General features: G+C 35.4%; 1 protein-coding gene across 3 annotated transcripts; it reads left to right on the top strand.

Moving 5' to 3' along the window:
* The first annotated feature begins 3,690 nt into the window (after positions 1-3,690).
* On the top strand, positions 3,691-10,447 carry LOC138183215 (zinc finger protein 699). Of its 3 annotated transcripts, none has more exons than XM_069119889.1 (3): positions 3,691-3,788; positions 4,176-4,292; positions 6,907-10,447. In XM_069119889.1, the coding sequence occupies exons 2-3, from the start codon at positions 4,218-4,220 to the stop codon at positions 9,790-9,792; spliced, it is 2,961 nt and encodes a 986-aa protein (XP_068975990.1). In that variant the 5' UTR covers positions 3,691-3,788; positions 4,176-4,217; the 3' UTR covers positions 9,793-10,447. The 3 variants fall into 3 exon arrangements, with proteins under 3 accessions (XP_068975990.1, XP_068976000.1, XP_068975998.1); XM_069119899.1 differs by having other exon boundaries at positions 3,750-3,886; XM_069119897.1 differs by having other exon boundaries at positions 3,766-3,901.
* The last annotated feature ends 1,619 nt before the right edge of the window (positions 10,448-12,066 follow it).

Genomic DNA, 12,066 nt, shown 5'->3' with positions numbered 1-12,066 from the left:
TCGAGCAGTGGTATTTGCTGTCGAGTGCCGTCACAAGTATGTGGACATCATCGGGTTGCCAACTTGCCTGTGGCGTGGGGCCTGGTTTAAGTAAAGAATCACCGGACGTAACACTCAATATGGCAAAATTTTAAGAGAAGCGTCAGGCTCTGTTTACAACAAAACGTAGGAGGACATATCGAGCATGTGTCGTAATTCGTTGTATTTTTTGTGGACACTCGCGGTAGGGACAATCACGGTGCGTGGTGTAAGCCTTTTATGAACATTATTGAACATACGTTTTTTTATTTATGAATTATAGAGGCAACGGTTCAGAGGAAACATTAATTCTCTCCACTCGTAAATTTCATAGTGCGGTTTCCGATGTGCTCTTGTGGATTTCCATGAGTAATGAGTAGGTTTAATATTCAATCCAATATTTCTTTGCACAACGTCGGGCGGGATCGTTTACGTTTCTGAATCTTCTTTTCTACGACTTGTACGAGGTGTATAAGAAACTCCGACTCGCGCGGGAGCTCATTTTCCCTCGATCTGCCGTATCGTGTAGATCATAATAGAACTTATTAATAATTTAACTATTAATTTGTAACAATTAAACTAATAATTTACAACATTTAAGCCATTAATTTGCAACGCTTGATCTATTAATTCCTCACAGTTCAACTATTAATTTATAACAATATATTATTAATCTGAAATAATTACTCCATTAATTTTTAACGATTATACCAATAATTTATAACAATATCCTCCTATTAATTTAAAATAATTATGCTCTTAATTTATAATAATCATACCATTAATCGGAAGCAATTCTACTATTCATTTAAATTAATACCACCAACTCATAGCGATTAAATTAATGAAATGGTATTTTGCTTCCATTTAGTTTTATTTTTTAATTTTAAACACAGTACTTAATTTTTCACTTGACTGTTTCATATAAAATCAGCTCCAATGCAAAGTGTAACTGTAGAGCGTCTATGGATGAAATGTAATTCTTCGTGCTCGCTCAAAGCCAAGGAATCAAACCGCGTTCATGGAATTGAAGAAGCAAATGCAATTTAATCGATGGCAACGAGACATCATCACCCATTCATGAGAGCTACAATTGGTAAGTCGCCTGGTTTGGTTCCTTCGATGGTAAGTTCAATGTTCAAATATGATTATATGGATCCACATACTATACCTATTCGAATTAATAAATTTCAATACACGCTACTTCTTTGCTATCAAATAATTTTACATCTTCTGCTTCCGATGCTTGGAAGCTCTTTACGTAAATAGAACCCGAGTGTAGTTACCTCCCCGTGATGGGGCCAGGTAATTGGTATCGTTTCCCAAATAATGATACATGAAGTACTATCCTGAAAGTGTAACGTTAATTTTAATATTAGGATTAGATTGCTATTGGTAAATAACATATATTAATAATTCCGGGATATATCAAGCTAAAAACTACTATAGTTTAGTCTAGTCTAGATTATTCAAAACTGTTTGATGAACTAGACTGGACTAATAACCCCCTACGGGGGCACCGTGGGACGTTGCGGAACGTCGTAGGATGCCGTGGGATGTCGTGGAATGTCGTGGGACGTCGTGGAACGTCGTGGGACGTCGTGACATAAGGGCTACTGCTTGTTATCTCATCTAGCAGAAGAAGCCTAGTTAGGTACTGTAAATCCCCACCTTCGCTAATTTATTTATGTGGTTGTGCAAGGTAAGCTGCGCTAGACTGCCACGACAACCCCACATCAGCTCAGATTTCACTGCCATTACCATGTTCTGAAAAAGTCCAAATGTAACAAGGCTGTTTTGAGTTATTATTTTAAGTGTTTGATGAAACGCCGATTCAGAGCCGCCTTTTCTACATCCAGTATAGATTCTCCGTGGTACTCCCTATCGATTGGAGAAATGTAACGTGGCTCTGTCTATCTTTTAAATGAGACGCATCGTTCAGTAGGCCCTCATCATCGTCATCAGATGTTCAAGTTGAAATCGAAAAAAGAAAAAACCTCTATTGTTAGTCTAGACATTATCGAGAAAACACCAGTTTTGGTTTTCCTTAGCACAGAAAACCTGTTGCACTTTCAATAGAGTATTGTTGCGTGTTCCAATCCATTCCTTTGTAGCTTCGCTAGGTAGTAATCATTTGGATACCAGGATAATTTTTGGGCAGTACTTCTTTGGAACTGCAGCGCTTCACGACAGAAATTGAGATGGATTTAAAGATAGAGCACTGCCTCTTAAAGAGTCCCATATTTCCCTCTATTTTTATTACTATTGGGACAAGACTCTGAGAACACCGGCTGGCCTTCGATTGACACAAAAGCTTGGGTATCCAAGATGTGACATGGTAAGGAGATACCTATATATTATATTTAGCAATGTGCTGGATTGGATAATTGTGCCGGTGAGAAGAGAAAGTATTATCGAGACGCTGAGTCGGTAACATTTGGAATAATACTAAAATGGTAAAGAGTCTTAAAGCCTCGAGACGTGCGACAAACGTGTTTATTCTACGTTCCGTCTATGTATACTGATATAAATGTTTATTCTGTACTTCGTTCCGTCTGTGACATTGCATCTCAGATGATATTACATATAAATATGTTGTCGGTAATTTACCGACCGCAAAAATTGACGGTCCATCGGTTTCAGATAATCATTTCTTTAACCACATTTTAATTTCCTGAGCAATACGATTCTCATCCTTAACGTTAGAGTATAAAGCAGATATTTTGACAGATATTTTAACAACCAGTGATATTTCATAAGCCTTTGACAGAGCCAACAATAAATACGTGTGCGTGTGTGTGTATGTGTGAGCGCGCATGTTATGTATGCACATATTTGCCATGTTCGTATACACAAATTTAAGAATTCCATTAGAGTGGGTAAGACTCCTACGGGCCAGAAAATATTTCTCAAGTAAGGTACTTCAATCGATTTGTTAGACATCGTCGTGCAGCGCTTCTTGTGCCAGCAGCACGATCGTGTTTATAACTAAACTCTATTGTATTATGTAAAATTACAATTATTTAAACAACATTCTTCTGTATCACATGAAATACTGTATGTTTACTTTAAGTATATTGATGAAAATTATGAAAAGCAGTTCAGTTTATATTCTTTACCTTCAGTGATAAGGCAGACGAGAGTGTTAACAAATCGATGCCAGCGCTATCACTAACGGCCGATTTGTAAAACACACTTCCGAATATTAAGAGCATTAGCTCCTCTACTGGAGTTTCCAAACCTGTGTATACGAATGCGATGCTTACTTATGATGATTCCTGCTTATGATGCAGGAATAATCAGATATTCATTGACGTGTGTTGGTGTTGGTTCTTAGATGCACAGATATACATACGTATATAACGTGAGTTTATATAGAAACGTGAACAAGAAAATTGTATTGGACATAACGTGAGGTTAGTCAGAAAATCTACTTAATAACACGCATGCGCTGTAGCTTTATGAATCAATTTTTGATTTACCGTTACGTGTAAACGTACCATATGATACTGTTTCGTAATTAAAATGTAATTTATAAAATGGATTAGGTAAAATTAGATGAAACTAGTAGTAAACTGTTGAAGAATGATGTATTATAAATAATATAAGATTCTTTATTGTACACTTTCTCTCCATAAATATATTTTCAAGGTTACTTCCTTACCGATAATGATCAGAACCTGTCTGAACTGAGCGGAATGTTTGTTGCTAGTGAAGGATGCCATTTTCATGTCCATAGCGCTGCTTATGGTGGTGTCCGAGTTTGAGTGGTATTTTCTCTCTCTGTGCATGTTTATATGTGCATAAAAAAAATTAGGTTCTATTTTGACGCGAACTATTAACAAAGGAAAACATGTACTGAGTACAAGTGAATAATAAGAGAGTGTAAACAACTTTTAAGATTATACATGACACGTTAACCTGAAATATTTTCCATTGTCTTCTGCTTCTCATTGATTTCACGACTTTTTATCAAATAATTACAGTTTTGTTAAACATATATTTGATAACTGTATTTCATACAATATCTATATTCATTTACAAGTTGCTACTGTTATTGTGCAGTTATGACATATTTTAAGGAAAACGTGAATTGTTTCTTTGATGATATTATTAAAGTCTACTACTCACTAATCATAGATTTTCTTTGTGCACAGGTAAGCAGTTTGTCTAATAATAATAATAATTTCATAAAGCAAATGGCTCGAGTGTTAGTTTACGCACGCCCTGTTGATGCAATCTTCATGGATATAAAATTGGGCAGCAAAATAGATGTAAGTACCTTTTGAAACATCATTCGATAAGAGAACTTTGACCGTACTGAATAATATATTTTGTTTCTATAAATTTTGGTTAATATAACATATTAAGCTAATGTTTATGTACCACTTTCTTTAACTATTTCAATATGACAAAGTAAGACTTGCTTCTTTGGCCGTTGTGACGCAAACATGTGATTTGTAATAGAAATGAAATTTAATTGTTGAATTAGAAAGAATTAGAAAGAATTTCCCATCATGGTACATAAAATTTTATATAATGTATCTGTCAATTGTAAGATTACTTTGGCCAACGAGCTATGATCTCTTGCATCTATGGTTTATATATTATGGCTCAATAATAATACGTGGATTAAAAATACTAAAGTGATGCAGAAAGCCTATCATCGATGCAACCTTGCTTATTATTATTATCAATATAATATTTAATTGCCGCGTTGTAGAATAATAAGTTTATACGAATGCCATTATTTTGCAATTAAATTTCATTTACATATTTTATTTTATAAAAATAGGAATATTGAATTACAAATGATTTTCATTAGTATGTTAATATTTTAATATTTAGTATACTGATTATGTTTGCCATTTGTGTTCCTATTATTAGTTATTAATTTTCCTAGGCTTGTAGAATATAAAATTGATATTTATACATATATAAAAATATGTTTTATGTAATATTAATGTAAATCACTGATGTATCGTGAAATGTTATCTATTTATTCGTATGATACCAAGTGAATTAATAAAAAAGATGCATGTTACAGATAAGATTTTTATCATATTAATGCGTTGAAGCATACGAGCGTTGAAACAACGTATGTTGTAAAAAATATATTGCCGTATAATAGATTAAAACTCACACATGTACCAGGAACGTCCGTCACTGGCAGCGTCCGTTACCTTTTCACTGATGTATTTATGTTAGTACGGGCATTGGATTCAGCTGAGGCATGTTCTGTATTGTATAACCTTAAATAGAGCAGGTCACACGAACGTATCGTTCGTTATTCGTTATCAGTTCGATGAGTACGTATTTTTTATGTATGTCCAGCGATTATTCTATAGCGAATAGTTGGATCGGAATGAAAACTTTTCTATTTTGTTCAAAGATTTTTAGATTTGTTTATTATAAATCATTTGTTATTGCAAAAAAGTTCCTTTGTTATATATTTGTATAAATCAAATTATTTACAGTTTTTAACGCACTTCGATGTCGGTTCAGATTAAAAAGAGATATTTTTTGAGTTTTGCAACACAAGATGCCGAAGGTTCTGTTAGGCATGGTTTACGCCACAGTCAAGAACAATCGCTATTTTTGAGAAATGGAATTTTATCGTTTCGACCATCTGCGTGCCAACGCTCTGATAGTACGTGAGTAATTCCGCCAACTCTGCAAAACAAGCAACGCTCGTATGCTGTGACTTCTACGTACGTACGAAATTACTGTGAAACGTATGTCCGTTTTAACGCTACGTCCGTGTATCCTTATGCCCAGGTTTAATTTTGCGCATGCGTTATGAACGATATTGCTGCTATGAGTTCATATAGAAAATTTTTCCGCAAACAGTTATAACGAGGCACAGATATATTCTTATACAAATTGGCAACATAGTGAAAGGGTGGAATTTTGCATATGTCCCTTACTGTCCGAACAGCATTGGGACAGTAGTTCTAGTATAGTCTAGCGTAGAAAGTTCGTTGAGCAGCATGTACACGCTGAAACGTATTGTAATGATTGTAATGATTGCATCGACTCCAAAGTCTCATGAAATGACATCAATATATCAATATATACTCAATATATACACAATGGCTTTGCTTATCAATTAAGAAAATATATTATTTTCTGCATCGGTGCAAGCCAACATACATCATAAAAGAACAAAAACCATATTTATTTAGATATTTTCCACCGAATTGGATACAAATATTTCTATTTTAAACAATTCATGGTGATTTTTGTAAACATCTTGAGTTGTTTCTTTATATTTTCAAATGATATGGAATTTTTAGAGTTCTGCATGGTGTTTGTTACTCTGTCGTACATTTTATTTCTCATTTATAATATACAATTTGCTAAATACGTAGAAGGACCGCTCGTTGCTTTGTACTAATTTGCTACCGGGAAGAATATATTCATGAAATAACGTTAAACAACCATGCTGAAAGTATCGTTTGCGAATCTGATTTTTCTTACATTTGAATATAGTTGATAGTTGAATAATATAGTCGACTTCACTACACACTAGTTTGAAAATATCGATCGGCCCTGTCCCATGGTAAATGTTAGGAGTTGAGGAAAAGTTTCTTAGTAATTCTAATGGAACCGTAAATCTATACAAAATTTTCACCTCTATTGTTATGTATGTAGTATTCTGGATTTGTGCAGTTATGTATTTCATGTTTTTAATGGTAGAACCTGGCTGACTCATAAACATGACGTCGTAAACCGTTCTTTCTAGTACCTAGTGCAGTGGCTCTATACGTAGCTTTTTATCCTACCCATGATATTCATGACACGATTGACTTCAATTACTAGACTAGGACTGTTTCATAGATTTTCCGTTTTTTAGGATGTTACATTAGGTTTGTATATTTTTTTCAGCCTTCTAAATATGCAATAAGAATAAAGGAAGAGCCAATCGATCCAGAGATCTGCGATGATTTATCACCAGTTGATACGAATACAGAGAATGAAAATGAGACAGCGAAGAGTGAAGGTGAATCTTCGGATGGCGTTTATTGTAGAAATAGAGAATCCGCGTTTCCTCAAGAGAGTACATACTTAGAAAATAACAAATCGGATGCTGATAAACGAAAAAGTAAACATAAAGTACCTTCAAACAACAGAATAAGTTGCAATGTTTGTTTGTTAACTTTTCAAACTAAACATTTATTGGAACTGCATAATAAATTATATAGCTGTAATGTATTCAAGTGTAATAATTGCACTGCGATCTTCAATATGCATATTACGTTGATGCGTCATTTAAAGACGCGATGTTGTACGAAACAATGGCCTGGATATAGATGTAATTTTTGTAACCGAAGGTTTTCCTATAAAAGACATGTCCAATCTCATTTATTCCATATGCATGGGAACGCGATATTTCCTGGTGAAAGCAAAATTACGAAAACATCTCCTGAATCGTTAGGAAAGTCGAATCATTCGGATGATATAGTCATGGCAGAATCAAATACTTCACACAGTTCCTCCCCAAAGAGCGTAAATAGCTCGATAAATATATCTTTGAAACTATCTAATAGTTCAAACAATACACCCACCAAGGGTTCGAGCAGCAAGATCAAGTCTACGCATCCGAAATGGTTAAACGATTCGTATGGTACACCTTCGAAAAGAATGAAACAGACCGTCCTTACAGACTTTATATCGCTGTACAAAGAGAAACCGGATGACAAATGGGTTAGCCCGGAAGAAGTTATCGATACGGAGAATATTCCTGTTACTGCGACTATTATTCCGACTTCAACGCTCGAGACATTTAGTAACAAGACATCAACGGCTTCAGAAGTTATCCAGATGTCTACTTCTGTTAAGCGAATCGAATCTCCTGTTAGGAAAAGACCATTTGTTAAAATTCATGTGAATTCCAAAACAATGATATCTTTATTAAGTAACGAAATAGAAGCTGAATCTGAAGGCTCTAATACCTCGCACAATATTTCTTACAACCTTAGGCCAGTAAAAAGATGTTCTTCTTCTTTATATGATTTTTACGATTTATTGGAGTTTGAGACCTTTGGAAGATCAAGACAATCTTTTAAAAGAAACAAGTCCCGCTATCCGTTTAACCAAAGTGAAAGATCTGCACCTGAAGCTAAGTGTAAAGAATGTGTGGTCCGTTTGGAGAAATGCGACAAATTCTTGGAGCCTATTAGTTTTGTGTCGAACGGAGACAAAGACGAAAAGGAAAAGGAAAAGGAAAAGGAAAACGAAGACGGTTTCAAACAAGCAGTATCGAAAAATGTGAAGGAGCAATTTGAAGGTTTTCGTGAGACAAGCTCGACAGGTAACTTACCTTTGGAAGCTGGCACGATTGCGTCAAAGCGATTCAATGAATTTGTAAAATCTTTCGTTGATAGATCAATCGTACCTCAAGAAGAATCGGTTGAGTTTAAGAATAACTCTAAGGTCAATCAGCAGAAAATATTTCAATGTCATATTTGTAAAAAATCGTTTTCTTTGAAGGAGAACCTGCGCGAGCACGTGAAATTGTCCCATGCGATTTACATGTCGAGCATATGCAACGCGCGTTACACGTCCATGAATAAGTTACTAACTCACTATCTACGTCAGCATATTGTGTTTAAACGAAGGGAATGTTGCGTGTGTTATGAGAAGTTTGACACGTCGGCATTGTTGAAGCGGCACATGATATTGCATTGTTTGAAGACCATAAGATCAAAAAAGGACGTTCTGCCGGTTGATGTTGAAGTAAATTGCAACGCATTCAAGAAACAACACAAATGCCAAGGTTGTCGCAAACGATTTTGGCTATACTCATGTTTGAAACAGCATGAGAATGTATGCCGTCGAATGAAAGTCTCAATACATAAACGACGTGTACCTCGTGTAAACCATCTGTCTCGGTCCTTGAAAGAACCAAGTGACATGGAACTCGGCATAGTACAGTCGCCTGATTTGGAACAAATGTTGGATGTCCCGGATGGGATGACAAGACCTTTGGAAAATTATTTGGCTCCGAGTACGCTTATTACGAATGATACTTTCTCTTCGTCATTCGATACAGCTGCAAAGAACAAAAGGCTACTTAATGGGATAGCATGCGTGAAGGGTTACCAAGCGGACAAGATGAACGGAACAAAGTTTCCTTGCACTACTTGTGGGACACAATTCCGAACATTTCAAAATTTGTGCATACACGAGCGCACCTATTGTCAAACAGCCACCAAAAAGTGTAACGTTTGTAACACGATGTTTTCCACTAAAAGATTATTACAGCTTCACATGCTTGCTACTCATACGCCTTCGTGCTCGGTGAACTACAAATTCTTTTGTAAGTTCTGTAATCAAGGATTTGTTAAGAAATCGAAAGTTCAAATTCACGAACGACACTTTCATATTGGGCAGAATCCTAGACTGGTGCTGAATTCCGATTGCGGTTTGAAAGATAAAACACCAATCTGTAATATATGCCATTTGTTATTCGAATCCTACGAACGTTTTGTCGAGCATAACATGTATTATTACAAGGGCAAAGATTTTTTATGCACAGTATGTGGTAAGTCGTTTCAAGGAATGTACAAGTTTCATCATCACAACAAGTTGGAGCATTATCCGAACGAAATATGGAAATTGTACCGTTACAAATGCGATATTTGTGACGAAGGCTTCAGCTACGAATCACATTTCCACGCACATAAGCTACACGTACATTCGCACGATTCGCCCGCTGACAAAGCGCGCAACCGCGATACATCGGATCAGATACATCGCATGTGTTCATGATTCATTCGATAAATTAGGATAATCATAAAATAGGTCGTTTCAAAATCAATTTTCACTGTACTATACGGAAGAATCGGCCTAGATTGAGACGTACGATAAACATGCCAAGTACACGCGCGCGCGCACACACGCACACACATACACATACGAAGCAAATGATTTCTCAAGCGTTTTTTAAGTCATGTATTCGCATTTTCCATGATACGCATGAAATGTATTGATATTTGTTGAAATATACTTTACAAGTCAAATCAACGCTCCTGACCTAGTACAAACTGAGCTCGACTCAAACATCGAGCACTGAATGAAGTTTGGGTGTCAGCCTTAGGCGCTTCCTGTTCATTGTTTGCGATGGTCTCAGTTTATTGAACCAGAAGATGTCAAGCATCCTAGACTAGACGACCAGCCAGAAAACGAGTGAACTAGATATTCCATACTGTCTCTAACTTTATTTAATATACATCGTTTTGTTCACTTGAGAGATAAAGATATCTAATCGCGTTATCGTATCGTTTACTAAGTGCCGCTTGAAACATCTTAATGAAAATTATGATAGATCGAGTAATAAATTTGTCTGCTTTTCTTTGAACGCGTTATATTTATGTGCTTTTATATACGTATATGTTTCTGTGTGCGTGTGTGTGCGTGTGTGTGCGTGTGTGTGCGTGTGTGTGCGTGTGTGTATTTTATCAAGTACATTGTGATCATTACCCTATTTCATTACTGTAAAATTTGTCGTTAAAGGGAGTTTGTCGTTCGGCGTGCGCGTTTGCCGATCTTTATATTTTATAAATTGTTTTTGGTCGGCGTTTGAAACATTTGAAAAAGTTAGAAAATAAATGAAGCAAGGGTAAGTAAACGTTGCAGTTTCTTTTCTTAATTGCTCTGATATTGGTCATTTTTCTTCTATTGCAATGTTTATTCGCTATAATTATTCGTTTAAACGTCCGCTCGATATAATATATATAACATTCGTTAAAAAATGAATAAACCTATTAATGAATCTGATATTGAGATTAAAAAAAAATTCATTTCGTTTATCACACGTGGAATGATTATATGATAAGTTTCATATTTGACAGATGACTAATTTAAATATGGATCGTAATTACAATTTTCATTATGAGATGATTTATTTACTTACCCAGCTGTCGATTAATGACGTCGAATGATAATTGTACGGGAACGATAATGCTTTGTAATGTGCAATTAAACTATTACGTTAAATATTCAGTAAATTAATATTTCAATTTCCATCACAGCGCTGGTCGCACAATTCGATAATCGGGAGGAATATGAGATCAAGAACGATATGTATCGCTATGAAAGCGTGAATTAAAATTGTCGTATTAGAAATTTTATAAAGAAATGAGAATTGATGTTTATATCAAAGAATAGTTACAGCGCGTAATCAAATAAATTGGTTGTTTCACAGCGGGAAAATGAACTATTTTCACGAGCTTTCACCGGTTCTGTCGTACAACGAAACGAACCGTTGAACAATTATAAAAGCTAACGTTTGTATTTTCTAAAAATTAGAAAGCTGGTAAACTTAATAGATTGCTCGGGAAATTTGTAGATTTTAGTAGTACGATATGTACTGTTTTTAAAAATGTAGGTATTCTTTAATAAATTACATTTTCCAGAAAATAACGTAAATTCTTTCCCCGTGTAAACCACGATATTCGTACAACCTTTGTTGCTGTACGAACCAACACTCTCGCATCCGAAACGTTGTGTATGACTCGCGTTAATTAAAAGACGCGACGTGAAGTTAAAATTATGTCTTTGTATACTCGGGACTCGAAATAAGGTGTACTGGTACCATTGTATACATCACTTTGATTCCAAACGTTTTGTACAAGCAACGTTAATTAGAAGATTGAAGCTACGTTTTTGTTGAACCATCAACTAGAAAATAACGACGTATTTGTCGACGTATTATGCTTTTCCATCCTGTTTTCACCGCGATGATCAATCAGCAGTGAGTGCGCTGAAACAAATCCTCTTTATGGAAACACGAAGCGTCTTTGTGACAGAAGAAGTACAATTCTACAAATTCTGCCAATAACCTGGATTTCGAAATTTAAACCGAAGCTCCTATCGAATTTAATTTGAAGTATGTTAAGATGAATCGTTCGAGTGAAAAAGAAGAAAAGAAAAGACATCGAATTAGAGGAATTCCAAAGAGAACTCACCAGTTACAATCTCGAGTAAAGTTTCATCGGTATGGTAACTTATGCCGATTAATATGTTCAATATTGCCGAACATCA

This window comes from Bombus flavifrons, chromosome 1 (genome assembly GCF_040668555.2).
Source record: "Bombus flavifrons isolate JBK064 chromosome 1, iyBomFlav1_principal, whole genome shotgun sequence".
NCBI classification, from domain to species: domain Eukaryota; kingdom Metazoa; phylum Arthropoda; class Insecta; order Hymenoptera; family Apidae; genus Bombus; species Bombus flavifrons.
Note: the sequence above shows the minus strand (reverse complement) of the source record. Positions and strands in the feature narration are given on the sequence as shown.

Excerpts from the sequence above, each read along its gene's own strand:
- LOC138183215 (XM_069119889.1), top strand. The coding sequence starts at position 4,218 with ATGGCTCGAGTGTTAGTTTACGCACGCCCTGTTGATGCAATCTTCATG. Across the intron at positions 4,293-6,906 it reads AATTGGGCAGCAAAATAGAT|CCTTCTAAATATGCAATAAG; the intron begins GTAAGTACCTTT and ends TATTTTTTTCAG.